Below are 23,067 nucleotides of genomic sequence, written 5' to 3' on the forward strand. Positions count from 1 at the left end.
ACCCGAAGCTCCTAGGGCTTAAAAGCAGGAGAGGAGACCTACACTCACATATTTTATCTGTCTTTAGTTATAAGCACAGAAGAACCACTCATGTTTTAAGTTTAAATTAATCTCTAGAAATATCAATAAGGTGTATTCACTATAATTCGATATTCTATCTAACAAATGAGCATTGTTAAAAGTAATAGGAAGAACTGTTTGTAATGCTTGGCAGAACATGACTGGAAATATAAATTTTTGCCAAGTTAAATTAAAACATCTCCTCAAGCTTAAAAAAAGTAAAAAATTTAACTGTGACCATTCATAAGAGCAATGGAGAACTGCTATGCTTGTTTAAAGAATTAATTGTATAGGTGTTGTATACAACTAGTTGTACAGTTGTATATTGTTTATAACAATAACAGAGATGGAAGACCAGCAAAGACCTTAATTGTGCTCTCATTCTTTGTAACTTGTATCAGGTTTCCTGTCCATGGTGAAATGTTTCAAAGTTAAGATGAAGAAGGATATTAAAATGAGTTGCTGTTCTTCGGTGACTTGAAAAGTTTTATAGCTGGTGGGTTTTACCGAGGAATTTAAAAAAATATATCTCCATTAATATCTTCATGCAGCTATACTGAAGTATAACTTGTTCATTGTTTGATCCATTTCCAATTAAAATTCATGTTATTTTTTTTAAAAAGGAGGTTTTAAGTAGTTGTCATATTTCCAAGCTGAGAGATTCTAGTCTGAACGATGGCCTATAGTGGCATACCAAAATACAGCATAGTTATCTTACGGTTTCTTAGCAGTTTACGTGTACAGGATGAAGTGATCCATATCATGTGTACATGTGCACACATGTCTGTGTGTGAGAGAGAGATAAATGGCTGTTAATTATGAACATGGCTTCCTTCCTTTGTTTTACGTGGTAGTGTTTTGGTAGCAAACTGTATCGGGGTGCTTGTAGTATATGAACATACAGAGTTTTTAAACGTAGCCCGCACCGGATCTTAACTAATTGTCAATCTGTTGATGATCTCTGCCAAACAGGCAAGTATAACTGCCCTGTTATAAGCCCTAGCAATATTGCTCTGTTTTCCTTATGCTTTAAAACTGCAAGCTTGGTCATAAGCTTCCTCTTTCAGATACACTTCAAAGTCAAATTTATGTCATGTGTCAAGCACAATAAGGAACTTTGTGTGTGCGTCTTTTTCCAGCTTAGCAAAGCACCGCCAGAAATCTTGCTGCATCTTGCAAAAGAGTTGTTGCAAAGGGGGTAAGGTTAAAAAGAATCTGAGGTATTACAAATGTGTAGTGTTTGAAGGTTATAAAAATCAAGCCTAGAAAAGGATTACCTGTTTATTTGATCCAGTGAATCTGCATCTACGACACCTTTGCTTGGTTCAGTGCAGCGGATGCAGTTTATGTTCTTGGTTTTTGCACGGGAATAAAACAGAAGGCAATTTTCTGCACAGCTGAACTGAGAAGAAAGTCTGCATCTCAACTTGATCTTAGTCTTGACACAGCTTACATAAGGTGCTGGGGTCTGGGGTTGTTGATTCACCTCTGTTCCTCCTCTGTTCCATAAAACAACACAAAAGGTGTATGTAGGCGGTAGCCAGTGTCACACAACACGCAAACAGATCCCCACACAGATGTAGTGATACGAAAAATACTAAAACAAAATATTCCACTGTACTGTTAATGGACAGTCCTGTTCATGTAAGACGTGGATGTAGGAAAGGACTGTCAGCCTAAATAGCTTTTCTTTGAAAATGAAAAGTGCTTTTTTCACTTACAGCATAATTAGGTATTACAGGATAATTACCTCAAGTGAAATATCCTCATGATAAAAGGAAGCAATATATACAGACATGGCGAATGCCCTGTAGAAAAGACGGTGGTGCACTAGGCATCTCAAATTTTACAATAAATTGGCAGATGCTCCTATTAAGCTGGAACCCTGATACAGCCAAGCAGTGACTTCTAGTGTGGATTGCTATTTCTTTTCTCTGCCATGTAACAGATGGCTGCTAATCCATTCTGAGAGCTAGGGAAGGTGGCACATCCCTCTAAGAAGAAAAAAAAATATATATATATTCACACACACACATTACAGAAGCTTCAGGAGAGAGATTTTACACGTGGATGATAAAAGGCAGCTAATGGTTGTAGATCACAAGTTGTTTGTTGGGGTTTTTGGGGGTGTTGTTTCTGGTTTGCTTTTCCTTTTGAGCAGAGCGCCGAAGGTGAGGCGGACGCGGTGGGGTGGCTGCTGAAGGCTGCTGAGCACGTCCTGGTGTCGGCTTCCCTCCCTTCGAACCAGCAAACCCGCCGCTGTTCTGTCACTTGCGTGATGCGCGAGCTCTTTGGTTTGGCCTTAGTTCTTGTGCTTTCTTGTTACCTGCCGTTTTATTTCAAAAAGGACTGTCAGTGCTGATGCGGCTGAGATGGTGTATACTTTGACGTGTCTGGTCTAGAGGAAGGCGGCAGAGCCGGCCGGTAGCTCACCCCGCTGGCAGTTGCAGTTCGCTGCCGGTGAAGCAGCAGGTCCTTGGCCAGCTCGCAGAGCGCCAACCCCCTGTTTTGAAGTAAGCGTTACCCAGTTTTGCAGAGGAGCGATGTGAAACACACAGCGTGCGTCTGGCCAGAAGCCACACAGTGTCACCCCCTTGGCTATTGAGAGCGAGATCGGTGCTTCCCTGAGCACGTGGAATACGGCGGCAGGAATACCACGTCAGGGAGAATGCAGTGAAGGCGAATCCCAAAGATTGCAGCATTGACTGCTCTTCACCTTGCTGTGCTCCATGTTGGCGCATGCTTGGAGGTGCCGCGTTCGTTTCAGACAAGCTGCATCCATTTTGGGTGAGAATGAAGCAGAAGCGTCTGCTTGAAACGGTGGTGGGGAAGCTTAGCCACAGTTTCCTCTCTCTCTGCCTCCTGTCCTCCCCTCCCTGCATGGCCGTATTTTGCAAGCATTGCCAGTTAGGCGATGCAAATGTAAGGCTGTAGGATTACCAGTTTTGGAAAATTAGGTGGGAAAACTGGCAATCTATTAAAAAAAGGGAGTTGGGAAGAATAATTTCTGTTGCTGTGCAGGGAGGAGGAGCGAAGGACCCCGTACGCTTCCTGGCAAAACACAAACATAGTGTTTACCCTGACAGAGTCCGCTGATGCGTGGGAAGAAGCTGCAGTCATGTTTTTAAGGATTGCTCCGTGCACATGGACCCTCCCTGGGAAGTCCCACGCTTTGCCGCTGCACCCACACGCCACTGCGGCCAGTGCTGCAGGCCCCGCTTCACTGGTGCACCGTGTACCGGTTGTGCTGCCTTGTCTGTGGTGCTGGGGTGGCCCGTGAAGCTGCGGGTGTTGCAGGGAGCTGGCATGTCTCCTCTCTTGTTTCAGCCTTGGCCGGGCGTGTGTCACGTTTGCCCCAGCTTTCCTGTTTAATAGACCATCAGAACAGCAGTATCATGGCAGAGTCCTGGCCCGGTGTTCCCAGTAGTGACCAGTTGGGTATGCCTAGGGCATACTGGAGGAGGGGGCCAGGGAAACAGTGAGAATTCTCTTTGTTATCCTGTACCAGTACTGCATTCCCAAAGGCGCTCCCAGTTCCCTCATCACTGTTCCCGATCCATTGCCCTCCAGCTGTCTGAGGACAGGAATCTGGGATAAGTAGCAGGCACTTGCAAATGGCATTTTAATGAAAGTCGTCAGGTTATTTCCATAACCCGGATTTATTTGCACTATATCTTTAAAATCCAATATTTGTAAAACCCTAAAGACGTGGCCTTCTGCTAGACTGTATTTTTGAGCAAGCTTTTCCCTTTTACTCCTTTTATATTCCCTACAGTCGATTGCTTCAGCAGACATGGATTTGAATCAACTTGAGGCTTTTCTCACTGCCCAAACCAAAAAACAAGGTGGCATCACATCAGATCAAGCTGCAGTCATTGCAAAATTTTGGAAGAACCACCGACTAAAGATTCATGAGAGCCTGATCAACCAAAGCCGTTGGGATAATGTCTTGAAAAACATGAGCTGGCGAGTGGATCTGAAATCACAGTCAAGACACGTTGATCAGATAAACACTCCTGTTGCGATAGTTGAGATGGAACTGGGAAAAAATGGGCAGGTAAGCTTTCTTTTGCAAAATATATAAACCTGATTTATCTACAAACATGCTGAGACATTTTACCTTTGCTGAGTTCACTGCATCCAGATCAAGTCAGTGTATTTTTCACCACCGGGTCTTCAATGTACTTGAACTTGTTCTCCATCTTTAGATACAAAGATGCATTCTGGGTGGTGAATGCAATTTTGGGTTTTGTTTTATATCGTCATATATGTCTTGACAGCGCTTTTTACGTTAAGCTTGGAAAATCTGAGGATGTAGAAATCAAACATAAAATCAGCTGAACCAGCAGTTATATTAAAATTATATTTGTATTCCATGTGCTGCAAAATTGATCAGTCTTTTTTTCCTAATCAAATACTGAAATTAGGTAGTACCTGCAACGTAGAAGCTGAAAAAGAGCAAAGTTCACAAATTGTGATGATCAAGCATCCCTGACATTTTAGGACAAAGGAGGGGAAAGACTCCTCTTTTATCTTGCATAACGTCTGTTTTCATATTGCAAGTACGTCTTTATTACCAGTCACATTATATAATCTGGTCTTATCTGCCAGAGAAACAGATACAGCTCTATTGGTGCTGAACACTGCATTTCTTTTTTAATCTTTATAATTCATATGGATGTACAACTAAAGGCATGACTTCCCATCTTCTGTTTATCTGGTTTTTTCTGACAGGAAATGTGTTTCAGTTTGGTATCTTTTTCCTCTGCAATGTGTTAGTGAATCTTACAACGTCATCTCTTATCAGTAGCTACTGCAACTTACACCATGGGCTAATTTGGGGATGTTAACTATTAACATTTAGCAAGTTTCCTTGGATTTCATAATCCATTTCATAGTTGTAGTAGCTTGTAGCAAAAGAGTACCTGGATTAGGTACAGCTAAAATGTGGGTGGCATACACACACACACGTACATGCACGCACCTGGAGTATACCTATGCAGACCACGTGATTTAATTGAAACTCTGTGGTTATACCAAGGCCAGAATAAATAAATGTACAAGTAAATTGGGGTCATACAGAGACTATCTATCTATCTACGTATATCATTAAAGTTACTCTGTTAGTCCACTCTTCCTCTCAGTCTCCGAAAGCTTATCCTTCCTAAGTGCCGACCCTCCACCTTCCACTCCTGTATCTCTGCAGTGGCCAATTTAATAATGGTGTGTGGTTTTAGGTTTTTTCCTAGCCTCGCAAAAGTGGAGTTTTCTGCTGAGGATCTTGAGATTGGAAATAATTACATTCTATTAGTAACAAATGGAAAAAGTTTTACAAAAAAAAAAAAAAGTTTGAATACATTAGTGAGCAAATGGGAAAAATACCTGTGTTCATTAAAAGAAAAGAATCCTTGAGTCAGAACCACTGTTGTATTTCATAAGGGAATTCTGTAGTCAGTGACCCTTGTTTTGAAGTTGTTTTTTCCCCAGTAATGGATTATTACGGTAACATCAGTCCATAAATACATTTGTATTCCATCCACCCTGTGCAGTGACAGAAAGGAGATGTGGACATGAAGGAAGAATACGCATTTCTGAGATGCTGTAATTTCTCTTACCAAAGAGCCCCGCAACAAAACCAAAATGAATTATTTTAGTAATGAAGCTTCATGTTTCAAAGGGAAGTGGTTGTGCGAATCTTTTTTTTTGAACAGCCATCAGATGTAACTTTTGCCTCCTTTGCTGAGGGCAGTAGTGAGCTGTCAGCAAGTCTGACGCTTGCTTCAAGTAAGGGTATTAGACTGGTACTTCCAGAAAAAATCATGGAGTTAATTAGCATTGTCACCACTTGAGTCAAAATCACCATTTATTGTAAGGAGCTGTGGTTTCCCATAGCCTTTAGCTTTCGTTAAATAGGTTCTCTGCTGAAAAGCTTTTGGTTGAGGCAGTCGGTATGAGGCTGCATGCTCCTGTGATGGGCTGAGCTTTGGGAACTCCAGGACTGAAAGGGCAGCAGGTGGGTTGCTAGAACAGTTCTTTGAACCCTCAGCCTCCTCCTGCATTTGGTGTCCTCCTGGAAGGATGGGTGCAGAGACTACTACTGGAGGTTGAACATGTTCTTGTATGCTGGATCCAGCCCACAAACTTAAATCATCAAGTTTTATACCCTTTATATGTATTTTTACTTTATCATTAGCTCACTGCTATCTGTTCTAAATATCAGGTTTTGTAGCACATCAAACAAACACATGCTGGTACCTTTCTGACACTAAACGGCGAGAACGTGTTTTCTAAAAGGTTGTCAGTCGTAGATGTGATTTGGCGAATACTGAAGATCTGGATATGCAGAATAAAGCTGGCTGATGATTCAGGAGTAAATTATTCAGAACAGACTGTTTTCATTTGGACACTTGATAACAGGGGAGTATACAAATGCATTGATGTGTAACGAATTGACATTAATATTTCATACGTTTCAACAGAAGCAAAGAAATTCTCTGCAGAAAATGTACCTTTCCAGAATTTAAAGTTGCTCTGGTTCTTCTCTGGGTCTCTAGACTGGATTTAGATGTCTGCGCCGCAGAAGACCAGACAGGGTGGTGGAGTTTCTGCTGCCTGTGCTTCAATAAGTAACCTTGCTTTCTGCTTGTTATCTCTGAATTTTAATCACTAAAATCTTTCGTGATGGAAAGACTGTATAAGACCTAATATGCCTAGAAATGGGGAATTTGAAGTGACTGCTTCATAAGTGCTAGCATGTTTACATGAATTTTGTCAAATTTCAATTATGTTTTTTGATGTGAGAGATATTTCTGGCTTTGAGAATCCATTACAGCTTGCATGCATTAATTCTTACTGTCCTCGGCATTACTGATAATGGAAAAAAATGAACCCTTTTCTCTTAAGTGCTCTTAAAAACACTTCTAATGAGAAACATTAAGAAATACTGGTGCTCCAAACTTTGGAAAGTTTCGTTCAGGATCTGTAACTTGCAGTTTGAACGCTTGTTCTTCAGTAAAGATCTTACAGCAACATTTGGAGTTCCCTTTATGCTGGTTTTTATAGTCTTTATACATCCTGGTTAAAGGGAGATGACCATGCCAGCCATGAAGTACTGTGCTTTGAAAACCCATTTTCTTGAACAATATGACTAAAAATAAAATCCTAAAGCAGTTGCACTTTAACCTACATTTGCCTTCATCTGTTTGTGGTATTCAGTGCTCAACACTGCCAGTTCATTCTTTCCTTCTGAACAGCCCATCTTTCCTTTTGCACAATGGTTTGCTCCTCCTGTATCTCTGTACCTTGCTGGCATTACCTTAAAATATCTGTAGCTCCCTGCCCCCTTCTTTATGTCCTTTTAAATCTTGTTCTCACTCTCTGAGCATCACTGTAAAGCTGTTTTGACATGAAATTTCAACCGGACACGAAGCTGCTGGGAGGGACAGGAGTGAGCTGGAGAGTCGCCCTTCTCATGCCCTTCCTGCCCCGCTGCGTCAACATTGCTCCCTATGGCAAAGGGTCGCTGCTGCGCAACGTTAGGTTACCTGCAGCTTTCAGTCACACGTTTATATCTGACCTTGTCGTTAATAGAAAATAAATGCGTTGATTTTGCACTCTGGCTTGGCATTAAGATATATTTAAACTTCTTTAATAGTTTCGGGAGTTCTGGGACCCCCAGGACTGAAAGGGCAGCAAGCCTCCCTTGGCTGTGTTCTGTCTGCTAGTATTGTGGGCCGATTTGCCAGGAAGTTTTACTTTCTTGCGGCGTTACGTATTTTGCAGTTTAATGTCTAGTACCGATCAAATGTTATAGATTAGTCTGAGTATTTATGCTTCAGCTTCTTTATAGGGTGGGTATTTTCTTCACATGCATGTCTTTTCAATGTTAAAGATACTGGTAATCCACGTAATAGCACTTTGGTTAGTTCTGTGGGATGTTAAGTATGTTTTATGAGCCAGGAGTATTTTCTGCCCTAATTTAATACGAAGTCTAGGATTCCACTGCAGGATTCTTCCCAGAAAGACCCGAGGAAATTGCACCAGGATTATGGATGAGAGGGGTTTTCCCTAAAAAATATCTCTTCTCTTTCCTTTTCTAAAACATCTGCCTGGCAGAGGTGTCATAAAAATTACTTAATAGTGTACACTAGGTAAATACTACTATATAGCAAATACTAAAAGCTAAATATTTGCTAGTTCTGAATATATTTTGATTGTCACTTTAGACTCTTGCCACAGTTTTCATGGGAGAAATACTTTCTGATGAAAGGACTTCCTCAATAGTGACCTTTTGCCTGTGCAAGAACTCACCTGATAATGAAAAATCAGTTTACTGTAGGTATATGACATCCGCTCTTTGCTAGCGGCTGCCTCCAGACCCTGGTAATTCAGAGAAAATAATAATAATTCAGGTAATAATTCTGTTAATTCAGGTGCAGAAAGAATTCATAATGAACATAGACAATTGCCACATGCTACATGTAGGAGGTAGATTTCATCAGGATTTCAAAGGTCTGGAGCTTGAAATGTCATTTCATTTTAGTTTGTATGGCTATGAAGGTTTAATTCTTTTAATGTTCTGGGAAGGAGTGAAGTAGGTCTCAAAAGTATTACTTTTTGGGAGGTCAAAATTGTTTCTGACTTGTTAATTATATATGTTCTACACAAATTTAGGTTGAAGTTTGTATCGACTGTGCTATAAGCAAATGCTAAGCTGAATTCACGCACGTTGACAAATATTAAAATTGAACATGCTGTCACAGTGTAATAAAAAAATCTTAGGATTTAGCTTCTGTAAATCTCATTACCTTGCTAGGATTACAGACTGAATGCTGCCGAGGATCTGTTGGTGTTTTCACGTTTTTGTAAGCATGGGTCTCTTGGTCTCCCTAGGCTGCTGTTATCTCCAGCGATAGCTTTCACCGCTGAAGAAAGGTCAGATCAAGAAAACGTCATGAGCAGACTCATGCTATGGGGAGGAAGGATTATGGCTGTGCTTGCTTTTGCCTCCCTGTGACTCCAGGTCAGGCTGCTTCAGAGCTATCACTGCAAATGACTTCAGATAATGGACTTTCAGTCTTTTTCATGTAGGAACTGTTCTGGAAAGACAAACTGCCTTTTGTAGGATGTCAGTGTGGGCAAAGCGATGCACAGGGAGATGAAAAGCAGTCCTGAGTACTCAAACCAAAATAAGCGCAGCCTGGCCTGCGAAGGGGAAGGAAAAACAACCACCAAACCATTTTCCCTTTCCAGCCTTAATCCATTTTAATCTTTGTAGTTATTAACATTATCAGAAATACTGTTCCAGGCAAAAATGGGAAAGCGCAGGCATTTAGAAGCCGAATCGATCAACTTAACCTCAATGGGCTTAATACTTTCATGTGATTAAAAATATAAAACCCGGTAAGTAGAAGTGAGTGGAAAAAAATCACCTTTGTGGCCAAGCTGAATGTAATCACTTGAGCTTTTGTTCACCTTGGAAATTTATGAGCTGGAGGGAACAGTTACATAAGGCAGTGCCAGTGCAAAAGCAAATAAAAACCAGAGGGCAACAGGTCACTCAGCACAGGGAAAACTGGAACACAATTGACTGACTTAACTCAGATATTTCCTTAGTCCTCTGCATGGCACTCTCTGTAGTCTTTTCTTTGAGAGTTCAATTTTTGTCACCTTCTCCTGAAAGCAAAGTGAAATTTGGGGAACAAGAAGAGAATTTTGTTATTTGTGGCTGTTAGGATTTTTAAGTGTAACATGTTACGGAGATAAGAGCATTAATTTGAGATACCAAATAACTGTCTTGACTTGAATTGTCACTTTTCCACTGTATATATTTGACAAAGTTTTCTCATGAGCACGCCATCTGTTCATCTTATACAAAGCAAGGATATTCTACAATTAGTGACACTAATAGTTCCCATCCCTGTTTATTTGTGCCGTGTGTGCAGGCACATACACACATACATTCCTTGTCAACTGTTTTTACTCTGGAACTGGACTTGCTGAAGTAGTTGAACAGTACAACTTGTGAGACACAAATATGTTTGTTTGTTGCTGAGCTCAGGGTATTATGAGGAGAATTCTGGATTAATTGAAGGCGAGCTGTATGAAGATGGTTGTTACCATAACGACGCATATTTACTGCCTTTCATCTGCCTAAATTCAGTTTCAGTCCCAGACACTTGAAATTTTTTACCTTCTCAGAAAATACGTTGAGTTCTTGGACGTTATAGTAGGGAACTTGCCATCAGTTATGTATCTCATGCGATCAGTGAGGATTTTGTAACCAGACATCCTCCTGCAACAGTAAAATGTTGCATAGCTTTGATGAAACACCTTCCAGAGCCATCTCTTGCAGCCTTGGGACACAGACTGTGATGAGGCTGGGGCAAGGGCAGCTGGCTTCAACAGACTTGTCTCCAGCAAGTGCATTTTATCACTCAGTTCCACTTTTTGTCTGGAGTTGATGCTATACATTTACTAGTTAGTCAGAAAGACCTGTTCTTCCTTCTTGTCTTCCTTAGGTTGTCCCTGTCTGCTTGTGGCTTTTCTGAAAGTCCTCCTGCTCGTTTTCTCCTAGCTCCCTTGCCACCAGAAGTGGTTGGTACACTTTTGGAACATATCCTTAGCTAACAGCCCTCAATCCTTATCCTGGCTCCCCTACTGAAAGCATTTCTGTTAACTTTTCAACCTTTACTTTGCCATTCCTGTAGTGCTGGGGTAGGTCACCTCGAGAGTTTGTGGTGGTCCACACTTTGAGATCTTCAAGACTCAAGCTGGATAAAGTCACTGCAGTCAGGGTCTCTGCCACAACAGACCTGATCATTTGGCCTGCAGACTTTCAGGTGAAGCAGGTGGTTTCGTGCTCCTTGTTGATTTGATCTAGTCGTTGTGTGCATTTCAGTTCCTTCTCTAGTCACTGAACCGCAAGTGGAAGATTGCGCTAAGAGCATGTTCCTGTTGCTTTTGTGCTTTGTGCTTTAGTTCAGTCTGAATGCATGAACTTCTGGGTTGGGAGTTTGGTTTCAGTGGAGGGAGAGAAGTTGTTTGGGAACCATGATGCTGGAAGGGGCTTGGGGGGTTGGCAAAAAAAGCCGATGGCATTTAAAGAGTACGCATTGCAGAGGCTGGGTGCAAAGATGGCTGTTGGGCTTCAAAACCTCCACAGCTCTGGCTCTGTTCTCTAACAAGAAAGTGCCTGTGTCACTAATGAGCTTAGAGGACGCCTGTGAGTTTCTGGTGCTTCATTATCACTTTGCGTTAAGTGGGTGATTCGGAGACCCTAGGTTGCATAGCCCCCATCACCAAAGGGATCGCTCGATTTGAGGCAGGTTGGCAGAGCAGCTTCAATGTGCCACTCGCACTACTGCTGTTGTGTAAATAATCACAGGCGACTCTGCTGTCTGTGCAGTCCCCCGCTACTGTGGACTTAGAGTCGTATAGGGACTGGCGGCAAATGCACGAATTGAAGCATTGCTTTTGCACAAAATGCCATGTGCAGACTGGCACCGTTTGGCTGTATGAGCTTGCTCTTAAATGCCTCGTCAGCACTTCTGCCTTCCTTGGAGCACGTGGCCTGGCCTGGGTTGATGCCAGAGGGTAGAGAAGCAGCTCTGCATTTCCCACGTCTACCAACCAGCTAGAGGCTCAGCCCTGCTGCAGCAAAACCAGGCTTTAATTGAGGTGAAACGTAGTGTAAGGCTTGGAAAGATGGATATTTAATGGATGAAGTGGAAGGTCTTTGGAGATTCACAGAAGGTGAGATGAAACTGAAAAGGAAAAGTTGATTAAAAAATACCACCATTTCTCAATTCGCTAATACCAAGCCTAGGGCAGGAGGCAGAGGGGACCACGCTTGGCCGATGTCGTCGATTCCTGTCTTATTAAAAAGCAACTGTGCAACACAAAAATTGGGTCTGTTTGCTGCCATGTTGCCAACTGCTGAGGACTCGGAGGGAGCGTGGCTGGTGTTAGGCCTCCTGCGGTAAATACACAGGAGTTAGTTATTTCTTTTGGTACTGCCTACCTTTTGTAAAACCAGCAGCACGTAGTTTGCGTGTGAAAGTGACTCTGTTCTGTTTTCTGAATTAACTTCCCTTGGGATAAATATCTTACGTGCAATATATTTACCCCAGGAGGCCTTCAAGGAAGGGGAACATGGTTGAAGGACAAAAATTGTAATCTCCACTAGCTTCTTTTTAACAAGAGTCACAGGTTTTGCTTGATTCTCAAAAAACATTTTAGAAAGGGGGAACTTCATTGCTGGAGAGCCTCTATACAGCAAATCAAAATGACTGGCTTCTTTGTTTCTTCCCTCTGGTGTTGCTGGCCATCTGTGTTCTTCAAAAAACCGGAATGCCAACATTACCAAGTAATTTGTTCTTAGAAAACTCAGGAGGAAAAAAAAAAAAAAAAAAAGGAGTTGTTATGAACATCAGTGCCCACTACATTGGCTGACAAAGCATCTTGTTTTTACAGGCCTAGCCTGGCCAAATAAATTTTAGATTGTATTTTGCCAGTTGGCCAGCCTTCCCACTCTTGGCACTGTGCCACATTGCTGCTGAAAAATGCTTTGGAGATCCTTCCAGGTTTGTCATGGTCTCTCTTGAGAGCCGTGAATACTAGTGTTCAGGGTGTAAATAAGAACAAGTTCTTCCTTAATTTGTTTTAATTGGCAAGAGCTGCTGTGGGAGAAGGTATCAGAAGATACAAAATTGGACAGCTAGCCCATAACTGGGGAGAAACACTTGTCTCTTACACCCTTCTTTGCTGCTTAATCCTTTGGATTATCTTTATTCTGTCTAAATATATATACATATATATATTTACAGTCTTCAAAAAAGCTTTGACTGTGCAAGAATTGATCTGACAAAAAAATCAACACAGCCCAGTAGCAAGACCGCTGCAAACCGTACCGTTAAACTTGCCGTGTTTCTCTGCATGTATTAGGGTTTTTCTGAGGGAAGAGTGAACCTCTATCATTTCTTTTGAGCAGCTTGTATGTTATCTGCCAGCAGCTTTGTTTTTCACCTTTCTTCACAAATTGAATTCCCACGTGGTGAACAGTTCTATTAATACATCAGGCAGCAGAAGGCATGGGCAACAGGAGAATGCAATTCGTAGGCAGTTTGCAGTGTAATTTTTTTACGGAAGAGATACTTCTCTGCTAATTTCTAGCAAGCAGTGGCTTTCTGTCCTTCTAGTGCTTCTACTTGTGTGTCTTGTCCTAGTTAAAAATGAGAAAAAGGTAAGCATCACTATTTTTTCCTTCCTTTTCTTCTTATCATTCCATTTACAAAATCTCTTAACTGAGTGATTTCACTGGTAGCTGCTGGAATTTGCTGGTGTACAAAACTGTCCCTGGCAATCAGTAACTGAGCATTAACTCTGAGGTATTATGAGCTCCCTGTTCAGAGATGTAGTTAATCAGCATGTGAAATGCTTGGAATACTACCCCGCTGTGTTTGTACAGAAGCAAACTCATTCCCGCTGCAGATGCTCTTGCTGCTGTCACTGTGTACTACTGGCAGTGGTACCTCGGGGCTTCTAGGTGCCAGCAAAGAAATTCTGGGAGAGGCTTACGCCCCTTCCCAAGGGAGTGAATGGAGACTGTAGGAAACAAGGCTCTTTTTGCAGATACCAACTTCTGTGGTGTATAGGTCAGCTTTTCTGCAGATGGCTGGTGGGAGTTTGCACCAGAGAAGCTCAAATACTTCATCTCCATTTGCATGTTCGCTTACCTCCGTATTAAATGGATTTGTGTTACAGGTGCACCTTAGTACATTGGCCTTTGTTTCATCTTGTTAAAAACATAGGCTAAAAGGAAGGCAGTAATAGAACTGCCACGGAAAATCACACATGGGTCTTGGATGGTAGTTTTGGGTTACAGGTGTTTTTCTTGCAGCAACGTGGACCTTTTGTTACTTGTTCTCACCAGCATGCTGCCCCGGTAGTTAGGCATTTACAGAGCTCAGAATGGCTGAGTCCAAATGAATTTTTTTTGTTCCCCACCCTTTTTTTTCCCCACCAAGTTGTTTTAGGACTGGATCAGTTTGTTGAAGGGACAGGGTGGAGGTAAAATTGAGCAAAAGGAATGAAGAACTCTGCCCTGCCATGAAAGAAGTGCTCGTTTAAACTTAACGTGTTCAAAGGATCACGCCTTTTAAATCCTAGCTAGTGGACTCTTGAACATGAAAAGTAAAACACCTTTCCCTGAGCAGTAAGGGTAACCTCTCCAAAGTGCTAGCTTCTCTTCAAAGAATGGAGGAGGAATAGAAAATGAGAGACACAGCTGTTGGATGAGTTTGATATTGTAGACTTAATGTGCAGAAGAGTGGAAAAGGTATCTGTTTTGGAAATGATCTAAAGTGGTATCTGGAGGTGGGAACCTGCTAAGATTGCAAGAACAGAGGAATCTTGGTATTTTAGCAGTGTTAGTATTCTTTGTTTCTAGAAAATTTCCTAGCTACCTACATTCGTGACAGTCATTAACAAGAAACAGGATTGAAATACTTTTCCTATTGCTTGTCTGATTATTTTCTCCAGTGTTAGGTGGGGAAATACAGCAAGCCGAACCACAAATTTGGCTGAGTTGCCTGGAGTGATGCTAGAAGTCTGGGAACAGCAAGGAGTACAGTTGAGCAGCAAGTGAGTTCAAGTGAGTTCTGACTTAGTCACAGCTTTAATAAATAAACTGGTTCATTGTTTGGGGTTTTGTTGGTGTTTTTTATTATTCAGTGGTTACAAGAAGTTGACTACTGTCAACAATTTCATCATCAAAATAGCTTTCCCTGTTTCCTTGCCTGCCTCTGGTTTTTTTTTTTGGGGTTTTTTTTTTTTTTTTTTTGCTTCTTTTGAAAATACTGAGGCAGTGTGTTGAAGCGTAAGTTTCCCTGATTTTCTTTGAAAGGAGATTGTTGGGAGGAGATCACTGGCAGTGCTTTCGGTTAAGACATCATTGTCCTATTTACTGCTTTGGAAGTTGAGGAAATGACTAGTTTGAACATAATTCCAAGAGCAAGTCCTCTTCATTTAGAAAGAGATTTTAGCTTACAAAAGATACAAAACAACCCTTTGATTAAGAAACCTCTCTAAGCTGTAATTTTGCATAGACCTTGACACAAGGTGGGTTTTTTTCTGTCCTCCTTCTAAATTGTCAGTTGCAGAACTCCACAAAGATAATCAGACATGCAAATCTGTGATATATTTTTAGTTTAACTGGCTGATCTATATTCATTAATATGTTAATAAGACAAGGGAAGCATAATTTAAATTGCATATGCTTAATTTGGTTAATAAATGCTTGAAATATACTCCCACTTTTCAAAGTAACCATAAAAATGATGCAAGTTTTTCAGGGTTGTTTTTTTTATTTTAAGTCACAAGAAGGGTATAAAGCCTCTTGTTTTAAGGACAAAAGTAAGCTTGTAGTGCTTTTTACCCTGACCCTGCACAGTCAAAGGATGTCTGCTGAATTTTAGTCCTCCTTGTATGCATTGTCACATTCCTAATGATTTAATTATAGCAAATAATAAATTGATCAGCGGAGACCTAGTGAAGATTACAGCGTTGTAATCCAAGTTCCCAAACTCTATGAGGTGGATGGAGTTAGATAGGCAGATGCAAGATGGAAAGAACAAAGTTTCCTTGCGTTCAAATATGGCTAATCTGCTCCGATGCAAATGGGGGGCATGCTTGCCTTACATTTGGTTTGCAGTGGCCTAACCAAATGAGATGCTCAGAAATTACTACTGGAAGTCAAATAAATTCTCGAAGAGCTTCTGAACCTTCGTTGAACATGCAAAGCTGCTATAATACCTATTTCTTTAAATCTCTGAAGTGATATTTGAAAGCTTACAGGCACGAAACTTTTCAGTCAATTGATTCCATTCCTGTTGAATCGCTCTCAGAAGTGGAGCTGTGCTTTAAGAGCTATTAAAAAAATTTCATTCCATTTAACCTGTAAATAGGCCACAGGACTTAAAAAAGCTATTATCAAACCCATTTTTGCATTATTATTATTAAGACTACAGCCTGGAAGGCAGCATCTTAAAAGAACTTGGCACTGAGGAGAGTCTCTAGCTCACCGCAATGTATATAGTTACACTGGCCCGACTTACTTGGTCTGAAGTAATGAGGCATGACAGATCATGAGTGCAGTGCATCATGTTCCGAACGAATAACCCCTTTCAGAAAATTACGTTTGTGCTCTAAGCAGTCATTTTGAGTTATCTGCAGCTAATTTTAAACTGCCTGCTTTTATGGTAACGGAGCGCTTGCGTTTCCCAGTAAATACCACCATGATGCTGAGACGGCTATAAAGTGCATCTGTCTGGGAAAAAGCTCAAGTCTGATCAAACTTAATTAGACTGGAATCTGTTCCTGCCTACAACTATCTTGATTATGTGATGAGAACAAACACGACACTTGACAGAATTGGCTTTTGTGATAGCTAGTGTCACGAGGATGTGATAAAGGGCTGTGGAGTCACATGCTCGCTCCCGCTGAAGGTGCAGGCATGGGCAACAGCATCTTCCTGGAGTGTTTCTCTTCTTACTGACCTTTTCCACTAGAAAAGATACCGACTGAATCCAGGCAACTTCTGTGTGTAGCAAAACGTGCTTGTTTCCCACGTTGCTGTTGCTGTCCTGTGGTGTTTAGGTCGCCGCTGTTGGAGTTGGAGCAGTTTGCGTCCAGCTGGAGCTTGCTGGGGAGCACGTGGAGGAACCCAGGCAGTTCGAGGGAGCGGTAGATCTGGTTCGGTTTAGGTGTCTGCCTTGGACTGTTTTCTCGAAGGATCTGTTCCCACAGGCTCCAAAGGGAAGCAAGCATTACTGGCCCAGCTCTAGGGGCCTGAAGTTTGGTGAGACGGATCGTACCCTTTGTCCGAACTGCATACTGATTAATGGTGGCTGAACAACCGCTCCGCTCAGATGGACGGTATGGATAAACCTTGTTGCTTGGTTCAGTTCAGGGCAGATAAGGCAAAATGTCTCAGCCTTTGATTTCTAGGAAGCAAAATCAAAAGAGAAAGGCAGCTCCTCCCTTTGTACCAGGGAAGAGTAGTCAAGTGAATGTCATTAAACTCCATCAGCTAAAGAAGTGTAGGCTGCTGGGTGACAGAGACCTGCATTTGCATTAAATCGAAACACTCAGGGTTAAATTAATGCAAGATATAAATGAAAGGATGAAGAAACCCTCTTTAAAGGGGTTTCGTTTCTTAAAGTCCTATTAAGCAAGCATTAGGTTTGCAGAGCAGAAGTACTTAGAGGTTTGAAAATGCCAAATTGCTCTGCATGGCCGTTAACAGCCTGATAAGCAGTGATGGGAGCACTGAAATACCATTGTGGTCTGGCTATGATGTGTGACCGAGCCACTTTGGGTCGTAACACTTTCCTCTGCAAACACACTGAGTCATGCTTAGTGGATGCTAAGGCCAAAGAATGAGCAGAAAGACAATACCCCCACCTGAGAACAAGGCTTTGAAAGTGGACAAATCAATTGGTTTCAAGGACCTTCTCTCTTGGCAGGGGGTGGGGAGAAAAAGAGAAAGGCTTGTTTTTCCAGGTGCAGAGCTTGGACATCAAAGAGGCTTGTGCGCCTGCCTCTGAAGGAGGCTGTTCCCCAGAGCTGCTGGAGGAGAGCTTAGCTTGAGGGGCTTGTGGGGTTGGATGGTGCTGCCACATCCCGGTGACCCTGAGGTTGTCTGGGGGACTTGCCACAATGTTGGCTTGCCACAATCCTCATGCAGAAGCTACCTGGTAAGAAAAGCGTGTTTAGCAAATCTCATAATTTTATTCTAAACCGTTGGCTTTTCCCCTGCACAGGCAGTACTTTATTTCAAGGAGCATTGGACGTTGCTTTTCTGTCATTGCCTTTTGGAAGAGGATTTTTGGAAGGGGCTGTCAGAGGTATGATGCTGTGCTCCAAGCCTGCGACACAGTCTCATTCCTTCTGCCCCTTGTGCGCGTCTTACAGCCCCTGTTTGAATGGCATGTACAGCTCTCCACGAGCTCTCCTGGCTCCCAGGAGAGGTTTCCACTCCTTTCTCTCAGGGCAGTAAACAGAGCGCTGGGCCAGAGGGCTGAGTATCGCAAGCACTTGTACACGCAAAGGGGATGTGAGAAATTTGCTGTTGGCCAGGAACTTGCACGTGACTTCAGGTGCGTGCTGTGCTCTGGGTCAGCCTGGCTCACCATTTCCCATCCTAGGAAGTGACAGCAGCGTCCAACAACTCCCCCTGCGCTCGGAGGACTGGGCATCCTCCTTTCAGCAGAGAGTTGTGACCAGGGCGCTGGCGTTGTTGTCTCGCCGCATTCCCCGTCTGGCACCATTCCTTGCTTGAGTGCAGCTCCTCTGCACCCTCCTTTCTTTTATGCCCTCTGCTTGGCTCTGGTTGTGTGTTTGTGTTTTCTCCCACACTGTTGCTGTTTCATTCACTGCCCAGAATAATAAAGGGCTTGTTGAAAGGGTGCTGCTAATTTGTCTTCCTCATTCATTATGTCTTTATTTATTTAATATTTGTTTTCAGTGTGCATTGAATATAATACTACGCTTTTCTTCACCGTTTATTTTAGTAGTATTTATTAGTTTGGAGACTCTTACGCAAACCCTCTTACTGCCGTAAAAGTATCATAAATAAATAGTTATCAGTTATGATGGTGTTATAATTCCCCTTTCAAGGATACAATCTGAAAGCAGAAAACATAAATATAAGGATTTCCACTAATTCTGATGCGCAGTTTGAAAATACCCTCAACCTGAGTTCCCAGAGTGCTAAGCCTTGGTGGTACAGCCAGCATACGTTTCTGATTGCGCAGCCACGGCTGTGATGGACATCAGTCCTGCAAACCAGACCCCACATGCCTCAGACTGAGCCCGGAGAACACACAGTGAGTGACCACCTGGAAAAATATTGTTGGCTTGACTTGCCTGCCATTTCATGGGCTTTCCTGTAAAGGCACAGTCCAGTTCTCCAGGGTATCGTTCAGCTGGTCTAACTGTAAGGTCCTTCTTTCTCTCCCTGCAGTTCCCCATCTGCTTTGCTCCGCACCTCTGGCTTCTGCACGACGAGGGAGCCTGGGCAGCCCACAGCCTGCCTCACTACACAGCCCCCATTCATTGCCTGGGCAGTGCCTGCAAGAGTTCGCCGGGAAAATAAATAGCATCAGGTCTTGACATGGCAGCCTGTGTTACAGCGCACACGCAAAAGGGCAGAAGGTTATTTAAGGTTGCCTGGCAACTGTAATGCCCACATTTTCTGTATTTTAATAACTTTGTGTTGTAGTGCTCGTGTTCTTTAATACAGTTTTCAAGAATGGGTTTGGAAAGGGTTTCTTAAGACTACGCACGCAGAGGCTTGCACCTCCTATATGCACATGAGAACATTTACCTGTGGGCAAATAAGTTTGCTTAATGGCTGCATGCAAATAAAGGCAGAACACTCATGATATTCATAAGCCACTGGACAAAGTATTAGCAGGATTCTTCCAGCCAAAGAAAATCTGAACTAGAGGTATATTGGAGCAGAATATTAATACCTCCCCATCCAAAATCTGGGAAAATGCTTTCAGCACTTCTTTTCTTTCCCCATTGTTAGAACTTAGGTCAAATGCTGCCTTTTATCTGAAGTGGTTTGCCTGGAGACTTGTGCTCCGTGAGTGTATGTATTATCCAGCGTCATCCTTCCTTAACATCTTCCTTTCTTCCAAATTTTGAAGTGTGAAGCAAATAGCATTTTATACATAGTGAAATTTAATCATGCGATTATATTGTATGCACTCTAGTCAATAAGGTGAAGCTCAGGCTTAGCTAAGGGAGTAGGCAATCATGCAGAAAAATCTAATTTTTACTGATGTAGTAGGATAGGTGTAATGCATCTGTGCTTTTTGAAACCAGAGCCTGCCCAGCTGTGACTGAAGTCCATCCTGGGCAGTTGCTGCTCTTCTTTGCTTGGCGAAAGTGAGTATTTTGCAAGGCTGGAAGGGTAGGCGGGGAGTACATTATAGAACAATCAGCACTGGGCTCTGTTTGTCCAAGAAAGCGTCTCACCTGTGACAGAGGAGAAAGGTTGTTTTCTTTGGAACATCTCTAGAAGGTCATTCAATGTGTGGCAAGCCGACATGCAGGGTTTGCTTTCGAGATACTCTGCTGCTTTTATGAACGATGCGCCATGACATGAAGATTGCCCAGGGTTTGCTGGTAGACAGGGGACTGCTCCCAGGGTTAGCTGCTACATGCAGGACTGCTCAAGAAGGGGCCATTGGGAGTAGGAGGCTCTAGGAGAGATGCCCAAGCCAGAGTCCTGGCGAGGACTTGGAGCCCAGCAGGTCCAGAGGTACAGGTCACCGTTCAGCTGTGGCAGTGTACTCCTTGCTGTGTGTGAGTCCTATTTCTCACTTGCCTTTCTCTGCCTGTTCTGCTTTCGTTTCTTCTGCTGCTTCTCTTTACCCTTCTGCCCCCACACCCTCAGGGTGCTCCTCTGCCTCTTTCCTCCCTCTTTTCATCCCCTTGGCCTCCTCCTTGCTCTCAGACTTGGTTCTTTGTTTTGTTTTTGCAGAGCTACCTAGGATTTTTTCTTTATTGGCATTGTGCAGCACAGCAGAGGGCTGTAAACCATCCCATGTCAACCAGCCCATGACCACATGAAAGCACAAAGGGAAGATCCCCAGGATCTTGGGGAAGATTTGGGTTTGCAAGGTGTCTCCCCATGCTGTCTTTCTATGTCATTGTACTGAGACCAGCACTGTGATGTGGAAATGCTGTATTCTTCTTGCATTCTTCTTGCACTGTGGCAAAGCTTATTTTTCTAGGAAGTTCTGAATAGATTAAGTTGTGTTGTTGGGGTTGTGTGCGTGGCTTTTTGTTGTTTGTGGGGTGTTTTTAAAGTAGTGTATGAAATCTTCACTTGAAAGCGTGGATGAAACTCCTTGTCTGTAGTAGTTCTTCTGTGGATTTAGTGAACCGCAATGTCAAAGCAGAGCTTTAAAAATAGGGATGGAACATCAAGGAATTACTTGGCACCTGCATGTTCTAATGTATTCTAAATAATGAGCTTTATGTGGTAAGTTTATGTAACTGAGCTGTATAATTTTGTTCATGATGATGATTATGCTGAGAATCAGCTTTGCTAGTCGAGATACACGTGAACACAACACAGGCTTATTACCCTGGAGACCTGGTTAGCAGTAGTGCTGGAATTGGGCAGAGGACAGCTTAAAAGTAAGCATATTTGCATTTTAAGTGAGCTGTAGTTGCCCTGAAGGTATGCAAACCGCTCTCAATGATAATTGTACGTCAGGCTGTATGAACGATGCTACATGCTAACGCTCCAACATGTGGCTCGAGGGCACGTGAGGACGCTGGTTCTTCTTTCTGATGTTTTTTTTCTCCTTTGGACTAGTGGGCCATGTGGCAATCTCAGCTTCAAACAGGATGCCATCAGGGAGTTTAGTAGATGTACCGAGACAATCAATTGTGCCTGTGTTGGATGAGGTGTTCAGATGTCTCATTAAATATCCGCAAACCAAAGGGTCATCATCTCTTCCCTCTGAGCCCCCTTACTTCATCCGTCATCTCTTGTAGCCTGCACAAAAATCTTCCTCTTTAGACCTTCACGTTTGAGTTGGACTTACTTGAAAATAGGTTCTGAGAACTGAAGATCGACACATATGAACAAACGGGTCCATTTATTTAGAGAAGACTAGCTCTGTATGTTGCATATGGAAATAGATATTTATTTTTTTCTCTTCCTTTCCCAGTGGTAAACGTACTTCACACTACAAGCATTGTTAATGCAAAGCCCAGCGTCCTGTTGACACTCGATATTTTTGACAGAGGCAAGGGTTGGGTCGCCAGGGTGGATGGAACATGACTTATTGTGCTTAAAACAGACATGCTCAAATCTCTTACACTTGAAATTATGAAGAAGCCTTTTGTCCGTAGTTTCTCTCTCCTCTTTGTACAAACACATCTTTATCTCTCAGGCTTGTGTTTAGACTTTAGACTTGGCTGGTTATTAGAGACAAACCAGGTGGAAAGCAGTGAGTGAGAAGTTGAGGAAAAGATGTGGCTTTTTTGGATCAAAGCAAAGTGCTTTATGTATACAAGCTGTGTTTCTGGACAAGCAGGAGGACTGTCATGTCCTTCCAGGGTACTTTTGGGTATTAAAATGATAGCGCAAGAATGTAAACAGGAAAAATACGTCGTAGAATTATGGGTGTGTTGCATCACCAGAGAAGATGCCTTCATGCACAGTAAGTGCTGTGCTGTGCTCATGGGTGGAAAGAGTCAGGCTTTACAAAGCTAATGGCATATCTCCATGCCCCTGATAAATTCTGAATATATTTGCTTTCATATGCAGCCTTCATTTGCATAAACATCTGGGTATAACAAGCTTTTCTGGCTTTTCCTGCTCTTCACTTTGTCTCCTCTTCCTTCTTACCTCTGAAATTTTCACTCCGATTTGAGTCATTGCAATGTGTCAGGTACTCTTGTAACACCCCCTCGCAGACGTACATGCCCATGGACTTTTATTTTTTTTGGAAACCTGTGTTCAAACTCAGAAGGCTGCACCCCTACCAACTTGCTTTATGTAGGTGTACAGGAGCGAAGTATCAGTTACTGATGTGGAAGGAAATTTCCAGGGTGGAGGCAGCCCTGGAGGTACCTGGGGAGCATTTCTTCTGAGGTTCCTGGAAGACTAGGAATCTGGCTATTTCAATGGAAATCCAGTAGTCACTAGAAATGCAGAGGTCTGCTTGACTCACGTTAGTACCAACGCTATATGTGTTCCCTTTGATTTACTTTTTATTTTTGTCATACTAAAAATGTCACACGTGGGTAATAATTCTTTATGTGTCTCAGCACAGGAGTGGGATACAGATAGTTGTTTCCATGTTAGGGATGGAGATGGGGGAGAATGCAGAGCTTATCATTTGCTAGTTCATCATCAAAGTCACTGTTCGCATTAAATATTTGCCATAGCAGTGCTTCCCTGTCCACAGCCCCCTT

At 42.5% G+C, this 23,067-nt stretch overlaps 1 protein-coding gene across 7 annotated transcripts in view; it reads left to right on the plus strand.

Annotated features, from left to right (window-relative positions):
• COMMD1 (copper metabolism domain containing 1) overlaps nt 1–23,067 on the plus strand; it is a 79,715-nt gene that overhangs the window by 16,923 nt on the left and 39,725 nt on the right. For 4 of the 7 annotated variants that reach the window (XR_008748213.1, XM_055811147.1, XM_055811144.1 and 1 more), the window contains one exon: nt 3,836–4,117. Coding sequence is in view for 5 of the 7 variants with exons in the window: in XM_055811144.1 (XP_055667119.1) it covers nt 3,836–4,117 (282 nt within the window). In the remaining 2 variants the exon portion in view is untranslated. Of the gene's footprint in view, nt 1–3,835; nt 4,118–6,280; nt 7,687–8,952; nt 9,083–14,601; nt 14,623–23,067 lie in introns of those variants that run through there. The other 3 variants (XR_008748212.1, XM_055811146.1, XM_055811145.1) reach the window with 3 other exon arrangements.

The sequence above is a fragment of the Falco peregrinus genome, chromosome 7, assembly GCF_023634155.1.
Source record: "Falco peregrinus isolate bFalPer1 chromosome 7, bFalPer1.pri, whole genome shotgun sequence".
Taxonomy (NCBI): domain Eukaryota; kingdom Metazoa; phylum Chordata; class Aves; order Falconiformes; family Falconidae; genus Falco; species Falco peregrinus.